Genomic DNA, 21,598 nt, shown 5'->3' with positions numbered 1-21,598 from the left:
TGGTTTCATGACAGATGCCCTAGGACCCCTCTGCGCAACTCTAGAATATAGAATATTGGTTGATAAACCCCGTTCTAGAGCATTCTTGCCTTTTATATGGACTAAAAACCATTTGACTGTTAATTATGTAATTTTCAAAATTTAGCCTTATCATCGACTGAATTATTGGGCTTGAAATGTTCCTAAAGCCTTGTTAGTAGGTCTCTATGACGTCAAGCAAGGTTATGACACCATTTCAAGTCAAGTTTCCGAAATTTTCTTTTCTATTGAAGTTTTGCTTTGAATTGTTTTCGTTCAGAGCTATTCCCCCTTTCCAGGACGATATGCAAAATTTCCAAATTTTTAACTTCAATAATTTAGCTATAAATTTGACAGAAATATTAACTAAAAAACAAAATCTTGAATTCTCATATGGATATACTAGTTAAAGGATTCCCCTTACTACTAAATGATCTAATGGTAGGGGATTCCCTCTTATATACAGAAATTTCAAAATAAAATAATTACTAATCTTGGTTTTCCCACAGGTGGTCTTCGTGCAGCCGAACCTGTGGAGGAGGAATACAGAAACGAGAGCGTTTTTGTACCTCGCCGAGACCAGTGCATGGTGGAAATTACTGTCTTGGAAATCGAACTCAGTATAAAACATGTCAAAGACAAGAGTGTCCTCCCCACAATGCTGTTGACTTCAGAGCTCTCCAATGTTCAGGCCATGATAGACACCATTATAATATACCGGGTGTTCCTCAGGATGTGAATTGGCATCCGAAATATGTCGGGAGTAAGTTTTTACAATCCTGGTAGCTTTTTCCTACTTGTTTCTTTACCAATTCTATGTTTAATAATCGTTTTGAGGAAGAAATTACAAAAATTTGCCACATGATACTTTAAATTTTTCCCCCTTGAATAAGAATTGATTTAGTTAAATGGGGGCTAGGGCACTTCTATGATGGTTATATGGATTATAAAAATAGAAACTGGAACAGAAAATGGGCAGAAGAAATTCCGCCCATAGGATTTTAACTGGTAAAAAAAAAAGTTTTGTTTTGCTAAGTAGCCATTAATTTATTTTTATTTAATATTTTGTGCTGCTTCCAAATCTATTTGAAAATGGTTTATCATCCACAGTTTCTCCGCTATAATTTTTTTGTTGTGGAAATTTGGATGTTTTGGACTATGGAAAGGTTTTGTTGTTTAGAGAAACTTTTATGTTGTTGCTTTTTGCCAAAATCACAAAAAGTAATTACGTTTTGCTTGTATTTTTTACCTAACAATTTTTAGTGTTGATTGGAACGATGCTAAAACTCGTTGCTCCAGAAATCATCTTTAAATGTGCTTGAGTTATTTTGCTTGGATAACAAGTGCAGCTGTGAGTTAGCCTTTCGTGATATCCAGTATTTTTTCTGTAGTCATCTTCCATTTTTGGGGGGAGTCGGATTCATTCTTTTGTTACTTTGGACCAATTTTGTCACCACTGTTGACCGAAGTGGGGAATCCTTCTGAGTTCAGTGTTGACAGCCCTTAAACCCACAATGATTTCGGTGCTATAGTAAAAAAGTTAACTGTAATAGTGCTTAAATGGAACTTAAGTAGTCACAGTTAGTAAATCTGGCCAAAAGCCTAAGTTTTAATGGTAAAGCAAGCTGAATCCTAAACTAGGAATTTCAACTTTTCAAAAATTGTTATTAAGAGACAGGCAGGCAGGGTTGCCACCCTGACCCGGAAGAATTTACTAATTCAGAGAGGAAAAATTTACTAGATCGCATCTGTTTTTACTAAATGCTCCAAAAAAATTCTATATATATATATATATATATATATATATATATATATATATATATATATATATATATATATATATATATATATATATATATATATATATATATATATATAATGTTACATTTCTATTTACTTTTAATTTCTCTCAGCAGGCTCCTTTTTCCTGAATAAAAATTTTCAAACTGAGGAGATTCACCTGATCACCTTGGGTGGTTGGCTTTTGTTTTGATTCCAATAGACTCCCGATCATCACAAACACAAGTGTTATTATAGCTTCATTTTTAGTTGGTAAAATTTGATACACAGAAAGCTGATTTTGTCGACCTTTAGACGCCGGACGTAAAGAGTCCTTATGAAAATAGGTGACTACTTGTCTGTCTCTGAGACAGACAAGCAAAATTGTAAATTGTAAAATATAAAAGCAAAAACTGTAAATAGTCATATGTTTACGATAACTTTTTTCCCTGAATTCATGGGTAATAAAAAATTTTGTTTACTATAAACTTTTTACTAGATTTCGGGAAATTTACTGGATCCTCTAAATTTACTAGATTTTTTTTTTACTAGACCTAGTAAAATCCTATTGACGGTGGCAACCCTGCTTCCAGGTCAAGGTGGCAACCCTGATACAGATATCATCTAGTTATCAGGTTTACCTTTCAAAAATTGTTAGGTTACTAATGAAATTGCATTCTTCAAATTCACGTAAATCCGAGGTTTGTTTATTTGATTTTTTTACTAATAAAAAAAATCAAAATACTCCATTTTGAGCATTTACTATTTTTTTGGAGCATTTACTAAATGCTCAAAAAAAATTTTTGCGCGTGCGGCTACGCCGCACGCACACCATCATCCATCGATTTTTACTATAAGAGGATAATCTATGCGATTTTCACAATCTTTTTTTTCTTTTTTCTTCTATTTTTTTCTCTTTTCCTCTTTTCTTTCGTTTTCATTGTATGATTGAAAATTCCGGAATCCTACAAGTTCAAAAATCCTTTTTTGGGATATATATATATATATATATATATATATATATATATATATATATATATATATATATATATATATATATATATATATATATATTATATATATATATATATATATATATATATATATATATATATATATATATATATATATATATATATATATATATATATATATATATATATATAGATTTGAAACACAGAAAGTTGATTTTTTCGACCTTTAGACGCCGGAAGCGAAGTGTCTGTTTATGAAAATAAGTGACTGCTTGTCTGTGTCTGAGACAGACAAGCAAAATTGTAGATTGTAAAACAGACAAGCAAAAATTGTAAATTGTCATAAGTTTACAATAATTTTTCCCCTGAATTCATGGAAAATAAAAAAAAGTTTTGTTTACTATAAATCATGACTTTTTACTAGTTTTAACTAGATTTCGGGAAATTTACTAGATCTTCTAAATTTACTAGATTTCTTTTTTTTTTACTAGATCTAGTAAAATCCTAATGACGGTGGCAACCCTGCAGGCTGGTCTAATTTCTTCAAATTTTATAAGAGCTGAGCTAAATTTATTATATACCGTCTAGTAAAGCTATACTAAATAATTTATATTTACTAACAATTTTTCTGCATCATTCTATCTGTTTTTATTGTGAATTAGAATTAAATAGAAAATGTAAAAAGAATTTTATAGAATAATTTGAGGAGTTTGATTTTAAAAAATCTTGATAAAGAGCTAATTTCTTTTATCATCGCTTAAACAATTAAAAGTATTGAAGGCTATGCCGAATGTATTTTATCGAGTATCCTTAAATAATTGACTATTAACTGTGTCAGAACACAATGTTTAGAGTTATAGCCTGGCTTTTTGTGTCTGTATGGGCACATACATATTAATCGTATATGAAGTCCAAAAATTGAAATTACTTTTAAAAAATTTATAAATGCAAAGCATCAACTGTAGATGATAAAAAGTTCTTACTTAGTTTTGAACTCCGGACGGGAAATTTTCACACGAATAAGTAGTAGTTTTTGCTCATGGCCAGTGATGTATAGCTGTGTCCCGTGGGACCCTTTGACAACTTCAAATTGGATTCTAAATTCTGGATTGAGAAAACTGGGGGAGAAAATTATGGAGGGATTTTCTAAGGGCATACGATTATATCGCTTTACTCGATGGTATTTTGCTAGTCTTAGTACGGTTGTCGGCTGTATAATAGCTGGACCAAATTTCTGACCAGAGTTTTCAAGACGCCGTTACTTCTTAAACATACGAAATGGTTGACCTCATTTATCTTACGAAAGATTACTTGATCAGCCAGTTCGACACTTAGGTCAAGTTGGACCATTTATTTGGGCTTTAATTCCCTAAGTCGCTTACTACCCACCTTTATGTGACAAATTTTATGATGTGAAAATTTAGGACAGGAAATATATTTAGAATGATTCCAATATAGTTAGGATTAAAGAAGACCAAGGTATATTTTCCAAACTGACAAGAGTTCTCCAGGCAATCCGATATTGGACCATTTATTTGGGCTTTAATTCCCTAAGTCGCTTACTACCCACCTTTATGTGACAAATTTTATGATGTGAAAATTTAGGACAGGAAATATATTTAGAATGATTCCAATATAGTTAGGAGAAGAATGATTAGCTCGGACAGCGTCTGAGGAGTTATTAAGTTTGAGGAACCAGATGCATTCACTGTATTGAGACCGTGTTAAAAAGTTGCTTGATGGGGCAGGTTTTTGGTGTTTATGAAATGATGGTATGGGTCCAAAAGAAGATATAGTAGGTCTGTTGACAATGATCATAATTGGCTCTGCAGTTGGCTGTAGTTTTAGTTTTTTTTTAATCCTGTGGCAATAATATTGCCTGAGGTGTTAGATAACTAAATCAGTTTCCAACGCCTGACTTGGGAACATTAATTTAATTTGAAATTTTTGAAACTAGAGAAGCCCCAAAAAAATCACTGTAGCTTGCAATATGTTGTGTTATTTGAAGAAATGAGTGTTTCGGATTTTTGGGGTAATCTAGATTTTATATGTTTAAAGAAAAAGAAAAAGAGAGGAAAAAGAGAACATTAGTTATATGAACAAGCAATTGCCTTTTCACAGCTACTGTGTAATAAATTTGAAAGAGTATGTTGATTTTTATTCTTTAATTGTGCTCACAAAGAAAGCTGTCTACTGTATTTGGCATTCAGAAGGTTTTTTCTTATCTTGCTGAGAAAGTAGATGACACGTGAACTTGATGTGTGAACCGTAAGATAACATTTCCTATAAAAAGTGTTAGCCATGAAAAAGACATAAATAAACAGTCGTTGATGTACTTGATGATCTTCTTTGATAGATAGGTTATTTTTTCAACGCCAGACACAGCTAAAAGTGGACACGGGGACTAATTTACCACTTATAATTTGTTTTAAAGGTTTTAATAATATTCTACACCTTTTCGTACGAAATGAATTAAATCAATTTGGGAAACTTTATGAACAACTTTCAATCGATTGTCTTCATGAATGAAAACAGAATAATAGGCCCACACGATGAGGCCCGCATGATTTTTGCAGATTGTGGGTTGAACTTGAAAAATTGTTCTAGAGGGGAGGGGGAGTAAGCTTTGAATTAGAACAAATTCCAGTAAAAAACTCTTTTTTTCTGAATCTTATAAACACTTTACCTTTTTTAAGTTTTGGAATTCAAGAAGGGGGGCAATTCTCCCCTGTCCTGGCCCTTGGTAATGAAGAATCTTTTTAAAAGAAACCGGGAGTTAATTTCATTTATCTTGCAATTTATTGTAACGCTGAAATCAATATCGCTGCAAAACATTTTGTTAGTCAAATTTCGCAGTCCAAAAAGGAAATGATTTCTTGTGTGTGAGGAAATTGAATCTTTGCCTTAAATTCTGTTGTGTTGATGAATGACTCATGCACCGTCTATTTGTGATTTGTGATATATATATCCATACTGTGCATCTTCTGTGCGGAACATTCTACGGAATTGACCCTTTACAGAAATTTTACAGAAACAAGCTACGCTTCTGGGTTCAAACTACCGCAGCAAAGGGGTCAATTCGGGGAGGGGGGCAGTTACCTCCCATAATAATTTGAGAAGAAATTATTATATAGCCCATGCCCCTTAACTCTTAGGATAGAGACTCCTCTTGCGCCCCCCCCTAACAAAATGCTGAAGCTAAGCCCCTTAGCAGTGCTTGTTAAAAACTTCTATTATGAATAAAATTATAGATGACCAAAATGTGCTTTTTCTGAAAAGGAACCTTGGCGCACGGAATAATTCTGGATAGCTTAATCCATATTATTTTACATAATTTTATGGGGAGCTGCAAGTCACAAAGATATAACTCTATCACTGTCTATAGGAATAAAATATGAAAAATCAAGTTTCCCCACGAAAGGTAAAGAGGGTGTTAATAAGTTAAATCGAGCAAATTCAATCAATCAATCAATTTTATTCAATCAATAAACTCAACAAAATACAATTCAATACAAACTCCCCCGTAAGGCTCTATGGCCAGGAAAAAAACAGGGGAGAAACAAAAATGAAACAAATACTTAAAAAACAAAAACATTTTCAACATCATACATTCACACCTTTAAGAGACTCAACACAAGAGAAATCATAAGATAAAAAAATCATAAGATACAATGATCAACATAAAAAAATTATATAATGTGTTAAACTTACATGCTATTACTACTACTAACAACTCATCGGAGCACCAAGCTGCCTGAGGCAAATACAGCTGCACAAGCTCTTCTTCCATCCCAATCCGCTCAAAGCTCCCCTGTTTGCATCTTCCCAAATGCAGCCGGTTTCCCTTAAATCTTTTCTTACAAACCTTTCCCACCCTATTTTGGGACTAGCTGCTTTCCGTTTGGCCGTGGATGGATGGCCGAAAAGAATGATCTTTGGTAATCTGTCATTCTTCCCCCGCAAAACATGTCCTAGTTATCTCTGACTTTCTATTATCATAGCCCTAAAGACTGGGATTGAACCCCTTTTCTCGCAAAGCTTACTGTTTGAATAACGGTCTGTCGAACGGTTACACGAAACTGTCTGTAGAAAATATCTTTAGAAAACATCTAGGAAATCTCCTCGCCAGAAGCCTCATTATTTTTCAATCTTTTAGTACTGTCTCTAACTGTTCTTCGCAAAATAAGTCTTCCGTTACTTCGGCTTTGTCACAAACTTTTTCATTCTCATCTGTTTTATTTCCTTAAACTTCATCACGGTTTAACACATTCTCAAAGCTTCTTGCCCATCTCTTTTTAATACTTTCCTTGTTACTAATTGAGGCCTCGTTTCTATTTTTAACTTTAACAATTCCTGATTATCTGCTCCCTCTCAATTTTTTAACATACCAATAAAATATTTTACTGCTATGCCGTATGGCTGCATCTTCCAGATCTTCTTTTGAATTTTTTCCATGACCTCCACCTTACATATTTTTCATTCATAGTTTAATGTCCTCTCTACTCCCCTTACATTCTTTTTATTCTCATATGATCTGTCACTCAAACGCTTCTTGTAAAAAAAAAAACCTTCTCTTTCTACCAAGTTTAAAGCGTTTTTGCTAATATTTCTAGCAGCGTCCCTGAAATTCCGTCCATGACACCATCTGCTGCTTCACAAACTATTTTCGTAAAATTATTCCATCCATTCTCTACTTTGTCAAATTTTAGATTCTCGAGTCTTATATTAAACTGGTCGTGGAGATTTCCTCACAAATTCTCATCCTGGAGTCTTCCAGCGTCATAACTTCCCAGAAGATAGCTACCTTCCAAAATTTCAGCCTTAGATTAATCCTAGATACCACTAGATGGTGATGGCAATCTTTACTTTTAACATCAATTACAGCCCTTCAAGACCTCCCAGAATTTTTTCGAAGGGGGTTTTACTCAAAAAAAAATTCCGGGGGGGGTTACAAAAAAAACTCAAATAATCCATACAAAATTTATTTTTATCCATTTTTGTTACGTTTTTACGAGTCTGACAAACATTTCAGGAAGGGGGGGGGGTTCAAACCCCCGAACCCCCCCCCTCTGGATACAGCCTTGCAGCCCTCTTATATACCTTAATACTGTGTACCGATCCTGCCATTCTTCAATTTACAATAACATAATCAATAAGGTTGGCTGCCCTACCGTTATATCAGTTGCATGTTAAATTATGGGCCCTTTTATGACCAAATGCTGTATTGGCTATAACTAGATTGATATACCTACAAAATTGCAGCAGTCTATAACCATTGCAGTTTTCTTTACCAATGTCAAATTCACCTAGCCTAGGATACCATCTATTCCTACTCCAACCAATGTAGACATTAAAATCACCTAATAAAATACCAGGTTTCTACCTCGGATCCTCTCTTTTTGTCCCTGTAACCATAAATTATTGTTAAGTTATACAATTATTATGTAACCATAAAAAAAATTCATTTGAGTAGTTACTATCTCCGTCAATCAGTTTTGCAGTCAGTCGTTTGTTGATTATACGGATTGAAAATCCCTGATTCGGATTCAACAAGTGGTAAAATGTTTTTCTCTCTCCTTAAAAAGTATCTATGAAGCTTATGTTTTGGAATAGGTTGTTTCAATAGTTTAGTGCCTTAGGCGTCGTAATGCCCCAGGAGACACATTTTTTTTTGCTTTTGATAATATTGGTTGAAATAGTAATCCCAAAATTTCGATCTAATGCCATACAAAGTCAGTGGAACACTAGGGGTGGATAGGATGATTCAGTGGCCTCTGATCTGTTTTGCAATCTTCTATATCTTTTTCATTTACTTTTAAAGTAAAGATCAAAATCAATATCTAGCGGTGTCTAGAGTTAATGTAAGGCTGAAATTTAGGAAGGGTAGCTATCTTCTGGGAAGTTATGACGTTCGAAGACTCCAGAATGAGAATTTGTGAGGAACTATTCAGGAGCAGTTGAATATGAGACAGGAGAATCTAAAATTGGACAAAGTAGAAGATGGTTGGAATAATTTTACTTTAAATCTCTTACTTACTTCTTCTTTATGTATGTAGGTCTATGTGTACCGTGTGGCTAACCCTTTTCACTGAAGACGAGTTGCAAGACTCTACATAGCAGTTTTGTTCATTAAGTATTTGTGACTTCGCTCCAGTGTATCTAAATCTTAAAAATAAATTGTCCCCAGCAGAACCAATTCAAAACCAATTATTCATAAATGAAACTTTACTTATCCCAATTATGTTCACTTTTTAGAAAATAGCATTGACTAAATGCTGCGCAAAATTTACAAATGTTTTATTTCCACTTAATTCAGTTTTTGTCTTCACCTCTGCACATTGGTGTTAATCAATCCTCCTGAAAAAGAATAAGCCAAATAAATAAATTTCATAATAAATAGAAATAATAAGCAAATAATAAATAAATAAAAATAAATAAATAAAATAAAACAAATGCATTTTCTTGATTTGACATACCTTACTCTGCATCTGATTTATATTCTCTTGAGAATAATAAAACAAAATTCAGCTTTCATATTTTGGTTGAAATTCTAAATTTCCATTATAACCTAATAAATAGCTGACCTACCATCCGAATTCAATTAATATCTTGTAATCATTACACATTAAGTAAGAAATCAACTATTATTTTATACAAAATGAAAATAAAATTTTAAATATATAAAACAATTACCACAATTTATATATTATTCTCAGCAATTAGGCGAATAAATTTGTAAAAACAAAGGAATACACATTTGAATCTACAATGGATGCATAAATGATCTACTGTACTGTTTATATACTGTAATAAATACCTAGTATCTATTCAAGGGACATCCTCCGGACTTGGAAAATTTACCCTAAAGGAATATCGCCAGAAGTTTGCAAAATTTCGAAGGATTTTCTGAACCAAGAATTTTTTTGGTCAACTAAATAGCATGAACAAGAAGCAATACGAAGCTTTCTTGGTTCCAAAAGTATACTTATTAAGGACCATTTAATGTAGGATTCGTGTCAAACACAGAATAATATCTTGACATAAGATCTGCGATAGAAAATTCTGAGCTTCTTTTAGATTTCCAGAAAATAGTTCTTGAAGGGTCAATGTGCCAATCCCAAATTCAGAATTATTGCTATTCTGTAAAATCTGATATTTCGATTGTTTCCTAAGATTGTGTACGTATATACAGGTCAGATACAAAAATAAACTAAAATAGCCTAAGCTGTGATCTGATTTATAGATTGAAGGAGGCAGGTTTTCTGAAATCTTTTCATTTTAACGTTTACTAGAAGCTGTCAGATCTCAACCGAACTTATAGAAAGCCATAGCTAGTATCCTAACTGCTTTTGGGATGCTCGAGCACAATCCAAAATCTTCAGGGAAAAGCGAATCCTTAAATTCGTACCATAAGGACATCTGCTAGAGGGAATTGATAAATCTCAACCAAACTTGCTGGAAAGAAGGAATAATTTCCTATTTATAGTTTATAGGGCTCATATTTGGTCTAACAGTTGTAAAGTGGGGGTAGGGGTATTGTCCCTGATTTTTTGCATAAAAGTATCCAGAAAAAGAGCCATCAGGACTCAACCATACATTATGGACAGCATAGTTTAGTGTCTCAGTTGAGCCTTTTGAAAATTTATTTTCTGGACAGGTGGTTGTGTTGGAAGGGGGGGGTTCTGAATCCATATCCTCCAACTATCTAACAGAAAAGATGACTAGATCTCAACCAAACTTTGAGGGAAGTGAGAGATAGTGTCCTTATTAGGCCTTTTGAAAGATCCGGTAATTAGGACATCCAGCAAAAGGAGCTATCGTATCTCAATAAAATTACTGCCAAAGCAAGAGTAAGTGTTCTTGTTGTGCCCTATTGGGGATCTAACACATATCTCTGGGGGAAGAGGTCTCTAAATTTTTGTCAGTATGGCACCTACTATAATTCCCTTCTGGGTTTCAAAGTAACTTGTTAGAAAGTAAGGAAAAACGTCGTAGTTTTGCAGGTGACCTTCCAAAATGGATTGTTTGATCTCAACCAAAATTCATCAGAAATAACATCCTACGTCTTCATTATTATCTTTTTCTTCCATATTCCAGTGGACGATTTGATCTCTGTGTGAGGGTATGAAAGGCTTCTTGAAATTCTTGTTAAATTCGCAAGCTCATAGAGAAATTTAAATGCAATCAGGATGAAACAGTTAACAACTAGTAACCATTAATCGAATAATATTTGAAATTTAATCAATACCCTGATTACTTTTCTTCTGGTAAGGGCAACACTTATGAAGTCATATGGGTTCAATAATAAAAAAGGAAAAATAATGCCCACCTTATTAGGCATTCAACTGTTCAACTCATAAAACAATACCACCCAATACTCTCTTCAGAATATTGGGTCTGAAGCAATAATGGCTCCCGAGTAGCATTGGCTGTAAATTTTGGGGAAATGATGGCCCTGAAATAATATTTATAAAGAATTTAGAATACTTAACGAACTATCGCACTACGTTGCCAAGTACTATGATGAAGAATAGAATCTGCATTTTAACTCTGCAGTACAACAGAATCTTTATTTAATTGTCCGATTTGATGTCAATAATTATCCATATTACGGCCAAAGCTTCAATCAGACAGTTCAAAAATTGGCCAAAGCTTCAATCAAACAGTTCGTGCTAACGAACGTGGTAAGTAAGGAGCGACCCTGCTCAATAGTAACCGAAACTCTAAAAGACGGAATTTTGATACCAGTAGATATATAAAAAGAATCGGCTTTTTATTTTGATTTCAAATATATAAATTTCATTAAGTTTAGTCTAACCAGCCAAAAGTTACGAGCCTGAGAAAAATTACCTTATTTTTGAAAAAAAGGGACAAATACCCCCTAAAAGTGTTATAACCTTAATAAAAATAAAGCCATCAGATTCAGCGTAACAGAAAACCTTACTGTAGATGTTTCAAGCTCCTATCTGCAAAAATGTGGAATTTTGTCTATTTTTGCCAGAAGAAAGATTACGGATACGTGTTTTTTTTGTTTTTTTAGGGGTGATCGTATCGATCCAATAGTCCTAAAATATCATGAGAGGGCTCATTCGAACGGAAATTAAAAGTTCTAGTGCCCTTTTTAAGTGACCAAAAATGGAGGGCAACTAGGCCCCCTCCTACGCTCATTTTTCCCCAAAGTCACCCAATCAAAATTTTGAGATAGCCATTTTCTTCAGCATAGTCAAAAAGCTAATAAATATGTCTTTGAGGATGGCTTAGTCCCCCACAGTTACCGGGGGAAGGGCTGCAACTTATGAACTTAGCCCATTGTTTACATATTGTATTGGCTATTGGGAAGTACACAAACGTTTTCAGGAGGAATGTTTTCTGGTGTGGTGGGGGGTCGGAGAATGGGTGTTACGTGGGAGGATCTTTCCTTGGAGGATATTTTATTGGGGGAAGGGAAGGGACATTTGTATGAAGGGGCGCCGGATTTCCCAGCATTATTTAAAAAAACGATAAGAAATTAAATAAAAAAACAAGTTTTTTTCAACTGAAAGTAAGGAGTAACTTTAAATCTTAAAACGCACAGAAATTATTACGTATATGAGGGGTTCGTCCCCTAGTCAATACCTCGCTCTTTACGCTATAGTTTGTTTAGTCGTTTTAAAAGAGCTATCTATTCTAATTAAATGGCCTTTGTGATTCAGGGATTTGTGAGTCAAACAAAACCCGAACTTTAGCACAAAGAGCGAGGTATTGACCTAAGGGACGAACTCCCTCATATACGTAATAATTTCTGTTCGTTTTAAGTTTTAATGTTGTTCCTTACTTTCAGTTGAAAAAACTTTTTTTTTATTTAATCTTTAAAAAGATCAACTCCCGCTTTTTTGCAAAAGATGTTGGGAGTGAAATATAGTGTTAATTAACATATTTGGGTATAAATATTTTAAAAGAAATAATTCAGCAAAATCATTTAAGTTAAGACATCATTTCAGTCTCCACTAATTTCTTTTAGTCTAAATTTCTTGATAAATAGGTGTGTCATTAAAACCACCAAGTAGGACAAATTAATAATTTGTTTGGAGGCCATTGGAGATTTTGTCTTCAACCTATGTAGGGATGACCCGGTTTTCTTATTATTTTGCGCTTCATTGGGATTTGGCTTAACCTATATTTTATCATAGTGAGATACCCAGTAAAATCTGTGTAAAAAAAATAAATATATCTTATTATAAATTTCTCCGTTTATTTGACAAGTGTTCCTCTCGCTGTTAAGAGAAGCTAAAAAATGAATAAATTATACAAGGAGCCTTCACAAAGAGGCTGAAAGGAAAATTTGTACTAAAAAGTGTAGTTTCTTCAGCCAGTAAAACACGTCTTGGACAATATGTGTGAATCTTTTCTTAACTAGACTTTGTACTGGTTCCTTTCGAATTCTAGATAATAAATAACTACAGAGATGGTTCTGACATAGTCGAACCATCTCCAGCAATTACTTTTTCAAGTAGAAAAACAACCAAGAGCAATGACCCCCTAACAAAAATACTTGTCTATTGAAAAAAGCATAAACACGCTTTATTGTAACTAAAATTTATCGCTGTCACAAAGAAACTCTTTTCATTGCAGTGTAACAAGCTGTAATAAAACAAGATATCAAATAGTTGATTTTCTACTTATTACAATGTTTAGATGTTCATGTTTTTCAAGATATATGGTTAATTTTGCTTCGGAATGCCACTTGAGATTAGGGCCGTGAAGATTTGGTTTCTTCAACGGAAGAATTTTCTCATTATAGGGCATATAAAACTTTGTTTTATGTTACCCGAAACAAAATTCTAGTGTTTAACTATGCATGTTTTCCCATATTCTTGCCGCATGGTCACAAGCTCACACTGGAGCACCATTTTTAACACATCCATTTGCCCATACCATTTGCCCATATCCATTTGCCCATACCATTTGCCCATCCATTTGTAATACCAAGTATGATGATTAAAAGTCATCCAAACCAAAGATAGGCTATAAGTTAAATTATGGCGACGTTTCCCAAAGACTATACGGAAACGTTGACAATACGTTTGGCTCAATTAATTTTTGTAATAATCATAGAGATCATTGTCATGTAGCATTTACCACCACATTCATTTCACCTTCTTTCATTAACAACCTTTTCTAATACCGCCCTCCTTTGCAAATGCAAAGCAAATATCAAAGTGTACTTCAGTAGATGGATATAGCTGAATCTTTGCTAACGAAATATAGCAAAATTGTGGTTTTACTCGTAAGTTGTTAAACTTGCTTAGGGGATATGTACATTAAACAAATTCATATAACTTGCTCAGGGAATATAGCTTGCTCATTGAATAAATACATTATACATATACACATGACTCAATCAGGGAAAATAATTTGCACAGCGAATATGTACATTAAAAATATGCATATAACTTACTCAAGTAATATACTTGCTCATGGAATATGTACCTTAAACATATACTTGTAACTTGCTCAGGGAATATAACTTGCCCAGGGAATATGTACGTTAAACATATACATATAACTTGCTCACGGAATACATAAAAATACATAAACGCATACCATTTTTTCCACATCTAAACGTGTTGCTTAGGTGTTGATAACAGATAAATTTACTAAAAAGGAGGTAATGGCGAATTTTTTTTTTTGTCTATGAATTTTAAAGTACTTATGAAGGAAAGGAAAGGCAATTAAGGAATTATGAAGGAAAGATACAAAGCTTATATTCCAAGATATATACGAAGTATATCTTGGAATTTATCATACGCACCTTAGAGGTAAGGGCTTTAGAATTGGATCCCTTTGAATGTTAAGATTTTAAATTGCTCCATATGTCTGTATATTTACAAAAAAATATGTTATTGTGTTATTGATGGATTTGAAAACCCCAGATATATAGCAAAATATGGGGGGGGGGTGCAATGTGACAAGGGCGCCAATAATTGACCAATTTGAAAACTTTATTTAATAAGCGTGAGTAAAAAACAGGAAAAACACGGACTGAGGGTGCCAGAAAAAAAGGGGGGGGGCGACCTCCTGTGTGGGGGGGGGGTCTGCCAGTGGGTCAAACGCTACTACTGTAGAGCATTCCATGAAATGTGACCTAATGCTCATCATAGATGCTAAGTTTTTTTTTCCTTTTTTTCTATTTGAACATATTCTTCTTCTTCTTGGAAACTTTCTTCTTTTTTTGTTCTTCTCTTGTGCGTTCATCTATCTTTGAATCAGACTACGTTATAACTACCCCCTTTTTAATATTGGACAGTTCTTTTCCAGTTGCACCCAAGGATCGCTGCAAGCTCTTTTGTACAGTCGGAACCAGTAGTGCCTATTATCTGTTGGCTGAGAAAGTTACTGACGGTACTGTTTGTGGCCCAGATACAGATGACATGTGTGTGAATGGAAGGTGTATACCGAGTGGATGTGACCATAATCTATATAGTAACGTCAAACTTGGTAGGATATTTATATTTATTTTTATCATAAAAATTTTCATCCTTATTATTCTTCTCCTTGTGGTTAATCATACGAATTTAGTTATATATAAAGTAAATTGGCTTTCACACTATAACAAGCTAAGATTTGATAGTACGTTATTTAATCTTACGCAAAAAAATGTGATACATGACGAAGGCAGTTCCAAGTTTAATCCACCTGTACGTGAAATTTTATGTTATCTAACTTAATATTACGTGATGGAAAAGTCAATACATTAGCAACAAATAGAACTTCTAGATGAGTAATTAATAGATTTTGAAAATAAAATTTTCATAGAAGCTCTTCTGAACTTGAAACTATACTTTTATTGCATACTTTTTTTTAATACCTCTGCTTCTGATGGCTGTGATGGTTTTAGAAGATAATCACGATGGTTTTATTAATTTTCCTGTCAATCTAGTGTGAAAAGACTTCTTTAAGTGGGAAGAGTTATACTTACCGTAACATAAACTTGCTACTTAACATAGACAGTTACGTACGTAGGGGAAATCTGTTACTTTTTTGGAGCAGCCTTTAGAGCTTGAATTTGATATATTTAGTTGTTGTTTTTTTGGCAAATACTAGAGTTGTACGATAGACTCGTATCTTGTTACATGTAATCAACACTATGTGGTTCGACCTTTGAGAAATTTATTTCATCTAAAATACCGCATAAACGCTCCAGTATATTCAACCTCCTATACTCGAGAAAACTAGACGACGTAGTGACTACAAAGAGAGATAATTAATTCCCATAGAACAGATTAATTCCCATAGAACAGATTAATTCCCATACAACAGATTAATTCCCATAGAACAGAACTATAGAACAGATTCTTTAAGTTAGACACACCCCTCCATAATAAGGATTTACCTATTATAATACTATTCATTAATGATGCTTGGAATTTCTAGGTTAAAGTACGAAGATACTTTGCATAGAATGATACGTTAATGTATACGAAATTAATATCATATATGTTTAAATTCATTTCATACGTACTGGAAGCAGGAATGGAGGTGCATCCATAGAACTGGAGGTATCCATTAAGGCATATAATGCAGAACAGAGATATTGTATCTCCAGCAAAATCTAAAATACAGAATTTGCAAAAATTTGTCCAAAAATTTATGCCTTTTGGCCATCCACCTGGGGCGAAAGAAAAAGCAGGTCGTCCCGAACGGGATAAGAAAAAGTCAAAAGAAAAGATTTGAAGGAAATCGCAATTTATGGGAAGGGGTGAAGAGGTAAACTTTTAATATAAAGAGGTAGAGAAGGAGCATACGTGGTTACGTTGGTCTGAGGTTGCTTAATGCTGCATTCAGTCGTTAGTAGTAGTAGGTAGTCGGAATGTTAGGGAATATCAAAAGTTGTTTTCAGAGGATCTGAAAATTTGCAGAAGTACGATTTTAGGCCGGAATTCCCCAACCTGATCTTAAAACCGATCGCAGGGAAACACTGCTTGCTACCCCTATTCTTTTATGCGGAAATTATTAGTACCCCTGCATTTGAACGAGGACCGGCATATTTTTTAGTGTAATGGCTGCATAAGCGGTGTTATACCGTGTGGTATAATAACTCGCCATTAAAGGATTAAAATCTGACCTTACCCAAGGAGAAAAAGTAACTTGAATATGAAAAGTCTTCATTAATGTATTGACTCAATAGAATTGTTTAAAGACAAAATGATCAAATATTCATTCAATCGATTTACCTAATTTTTATCAAGCTGGTAAAACTCATAAATTTCTAGGTGGGAGATTTATTAATCCCCAAATTTTTCCTAACGAACCTTCTTAAATGTAAAAAAAGATGCAAAAAGATGTTAAATATAAAAAAAGATGTATAATAAGATACACAAAGATTATAAGTGAAGAAGAGATAAGGATTAATCTCTTCCAACTGAATATCTTTAAAAATACCGACCCCAAAATAGTTGGTCCAGGAAAATCTTTCTTAGGGTACCTTGGAATGAGCCACCCCTAAAAGCTTCAAGACATTAGCATTTTGACAAATAACGGAAAGACAGTCAGTCAAGACGGGAGATGATACAGTCTTGCCGAAATTTCTATGTAAAATGTGAAAGGTACTTTTGTTGAATAATTTCAATCAATCTTAGGAACAAAAAACCAAAAGGCCGCTTACTTCAGGGCATCTATACTTTTATTTCACGTCGATTGTATCAGCCTGTCAGCCTTTCACTTTATTGCAAATTTCTACCAAACTTCTTTTCAGATTTTGATTAACTTTTTTTTTTGTCATTGTTGCAGTGAAGATGGCTTTTTTGTTCTTTTTATAGATATTTATTTAAATCAAATTACTGATCACTTTACGATAATGTTCTTTGGCCTAGGCTATTCCATGCCACCTATCTGTCTACTTTAAGCTACCTCATCCTATATGACATACCAAACTTATATACTATTGTTATATTCCTTTTTCCTTGAATTCAAATTCAAGGAGTATGCCACTTCAACGCAACTCTGCAGTGTTTTAGCACTTTTTGCTTGAAACTGTTTCCTATCCAACTTTTAATTTTAGAAATAATAAATAAATTTGATTTCTGTTTTACGACTATTATTTGCAGTCATTTTATCAGCTGACTCAATGTCATCATAAATATCATAGATCTCTTTCTGTTGACTCTGCTGTTCAAGCAATACCCTATATTTATCAGATATTGACGTAATAAATAAAATCATAGATTCATGATGGCACGCGTTAATTTATTTTGGAGCTAGGGGTCAAATTATTTGGACAGCTAAAGCTTAGAACAAAGTCAGGATTAAAAGAATAGAATTAGTCTGAAAACTGTACAATCAATACTAGGAATTCAGAATCAATTTAAAAAAAGATGGTTCATCTATATTTTGGTATATTTTAGGCGTGGTATATACACATGGAGGGGCTTCGTCACCCAAATTCAAAATATTTTTGTGATTTCTCCGTTTCTAATATTTTCCCGCCTCCCACACCTAGCACGGAAAATGAGCTTCTTCCAACAGGAACTCTCGCTCAAATGCTTGTAAGGTATAATTGATGTCTTAATAGGAACTACTACTGCTACTAACAACTTACTGCAACAGTTTCCTTCACTAATAATTCAAACACTAGCAATATGCTGATTCCCAAAGGCAAATACACTTCCCAAGGGTAGCCACACCTTCTTAAGCTGTTAGACGGCAATTTTTTTTCGATGATCTTTTCTAATTATTAACCACGGTTTTTTTATTTGTTTTTTTTTCATTCATTTCGGAATCAGCAATATGCTGATTCCCAAAGGCAAATACACTTTCCAAGGGAAGCCACACCTTCTTAAGCTGTTCGACGGCATTTTTTTTAGATGATCTTTTCTAATTATTAACTACGTTTTTTTATTTCTTTTTTTTTCAGAATGAGCAATATACTGATTTCCAAAGGCAAATACATTTTCCAAGGGAAGCCACACCTTCTTAAGCTGTTCGACGGCATTTTTTTTAGATGGCCTTTTCTAATTAGCTTATTAACCACGTTTTTTTGATTTAATTTTTTTTTATTTCGGGATCAACAATATGCTGATTCCCAAAGGCAAATACATTTTCCACGGGAAGCCACACCTTCTTAAGCTGTTCGACGGCATTTTTTTAGATGGCCTTTTCTAATTAGCTTATTAACCACGTTTTTTTCATTTCATTTTTTTTATTTCGGGATCAACAATATGCTGATTCCCAAAGGCAAATACACTTTCCAAGGGAAGCCACACCTTCTTAAGCTGTTCGACGGCATTTTTTTTAGATGGCCTTTTCTAATTAGCTTATTAACCACGTTTTTTTCATTTCATTTTTTTATTTCGGGATCAACAATATGCTGATTCCCAAAGGCAAATACATTTTCCACGGGAAGCCACACCTTCTTAAGCTGTTCGACGGCATTTTTTTAGATGGCCTTTTCTAATTAGCTTATTAACCACGTTTTTTTAATTTAATTTTTTTTATTTCGGGATAAACAATATGCTGATTCCCAAAGGCAAATACATTTTCCACGGGAAGCCACACCTTCTTAAGCTGTTCGACGGCATTTTTTTTAGATGGCCTTTTCTAATTAGCTTATTAACCACGTTTTTTTCATTTAATTTTTTTTTATTTCGGGATCAACAATATGCTGATTCCCAAAGGCAAATACATTTTCCACGGGAAGCCACACCTTCTTAAGCTGTTCGACGGCATTTTTTTTAGATGGCCTTTTCTAATTAGCTTATTAACCACGTTTTTTTCATTTCATTTTTTTTATTTCGGGATCATCAATATGCTGATTCCCAAAGGCAAATACATTTTCCACGGGAAGCCACACCTTCTTAAGCTGTTCGACGGCATTTTTTTAGATGGCCTTTTCTAATTAGCTTATTAACCACGTTTTTTTCATTTCATTTTTTTTATTTCGGGATCAACAATATGCTGATTCCCAAAGGCAAATACATTTTCCACGGGAAGCCACACCTTCTTAAGCTGTTCGACGGCATTTTTTTTAGATGGCCTTTTCTAATTAGCTTATTAACCACGTTTTTTTCATTTCATTTTTTTTATTTCGGGATCAACAATATGCTGATTCCCAAAGGCAAATACACTTTCCAAGGGAAGCCACACCTTCTTAAGCTGTTCGACGGTATTTTTTTTAGATGGCCTTTTCTAATTAGCTTATTAACCACGTTTTTTTCATTTAATTTTTTTTATTTCGGGATCAACAATATGCTGATTCCCAAAGGCAAATACATTTTCCACGGGAAGCCACACCTTCTTAAGCTGTTCGACGGCATTTTTTTTAGATGGCCTTTTCTAATTAGCTTATTAACCACGTTTTTTTCATTTCATTTTTTTTATTTCGGGATCAACAATATGCTGATTCCCAAAGGCAAATACATTTTCCACGGGAAGCCACACCTTCTTAAGCTGTTCGACGGTATTTTTTTTAGATGGCCTTTTCTAATTAGCTTATTAACCACGTTTTTTTCATTTCATTTTTTTTATTTCGGGATCAACAATATGCTGATTCCCAAAGGCAAATACATTTTCCACGGGAAGCCACACCTTCTTAAGCTGTTCGACAGTATTTTTTTTAGATGGCCTTTTCTAATTAGCTTATTAACCACGTTTTTTTCATTTAATTTTTTTTATTTCGGGATCAACAATATGCTGATTCCCAAAGGCAAATACATTTTCCACGGGAAGCCACACCTTCTTAAGCTGTTCGACGGCATTTTTGTTTTTAGATGATTTTTTTCTAATTAATAATTTTATTTCGTTTTTTTTTATTTGGGAATCAGCAATATTCTGATTCCCAATGGGAAATACACTTTCCAAGGGAAGCCACATCTTCTTAGCTGTTAGAAGGTATTTTTTTAGATGATCTTTTCGAATTAGCTTATTAACCACGGTTTTTTTTTATTTCTTTTTTTTTAATTTGGCACCCACAGCTACCAAAAACTACAAATGGAGCTGTTTTTCATTTGAAATTGAATTTCTGATTTTTCCTAATTTTGTAAAATAAATTTGGTCATGCAAGTTAACACTCAACCAATACCAACAGCTGGATCTCATTTTCAATGACTTTGGTACCGTACTTTAAAAGTGCATTTTTGATGGCAGTTCAAAGATCAAGTTTATTTTATAGCGTGAAACACGATAGTGTAATTCAAAATACCCACTTTAAAACAAGCAACTACAAATCTTAAACTTCAACTAAGTAATACTTTTGTTAGTAGCTAACTATCATAAATTTCAAACTAAAACACATGCATGATTAGAGTTGACAAGTAGAGAGATATATAGACTCAAAAACTGACAAACAACATGAAAATTTTAGGAAATTTAAAAGTCTGAGTTTGGACGGGCAAAAAATTCCTAGGGTTAGGGAGAAACAATTCGAGCTTGAAACTATTCAACATTTCATATTCAATTTTTAGTAGCAACAGCAAATAAATTGTCTAAACTTAAAATTCAAACATTGACATTTCATCGACATCAACAGGGAATGAGAGGATGGAGGGTCTTATGACCTTATGGCTTAGTCCTATTGACCAGTGTTTGGTATTGTACTGCCTTACCAACTAGCAGAGGCGAATCCCTAACATTTTCATTTGGGGGGGGGGGGCAAGAGGAGTCTACGGTCGGATATTCAAGGAGCATGGGCTATATAATAATTATTTCTCCACATTATTGGGGGGGAGCAACTGCCCCCTTGCCCCTCCCAAACAACGCCCCTGCCAACTAGCATGGTTAACAGCATAATTAATTTGGTTTTAAAAATGGTATTTATGAGGTTTCTTAAAAAAAAATTAGATCAAGCCGTATCT

At 33.8% G+C, this 21,598-nt stretch overlaps 1 protein-coding gene across 1 annotated transcript in view; it reads left to right on the top strand.

Annotated features, from left to right (window-relative positions):
* AdamTS-A (ADAM metallopeptidase with thrombospondin type 1 motif A) overlaps positions 1 to 21,598 on the top strand; it is a 646,314-nt gene that overhangs the window by 307,685 nt on the left and 317,031 nt on the right. The window contains exons 11-12 of the mRNA XM_089091831.1: positions 528 to 781; positions 15,069 to 15,248. Of these exons, the coding sequence (XP_088947957.1) occupies positions 528 to 781; positions 15,069 to 15,248 (434 nt within the window). The remainder of the gene's footprint in view (positions 1 to 527; positions 782 to 15,068; positions 15,249 to 21,598) is intronic.

This window comes from Artemia sp. Qi Xiang Cuo, chromosome 1 (assembly GCF_049724085.1).
Source record: "Artemia sp. Qi Xiang Cuo chromosome 1, ASM4972408v1, whole genome shotgun sequence".
NCBI classification, from domain to species: domain Eukaryota; kingdom Metazoa; phylum Arthropoda; class Branchiopoda; order Anostraca; family Artemiidae; genus Artemia; species Artemia sp. Qi Xiang Cuo.
The sequence above is the reverse complement of the archived record's forward strand: the minus strand, read 5'-3'. Positions and strand labels throughout refer to the sequence as shown.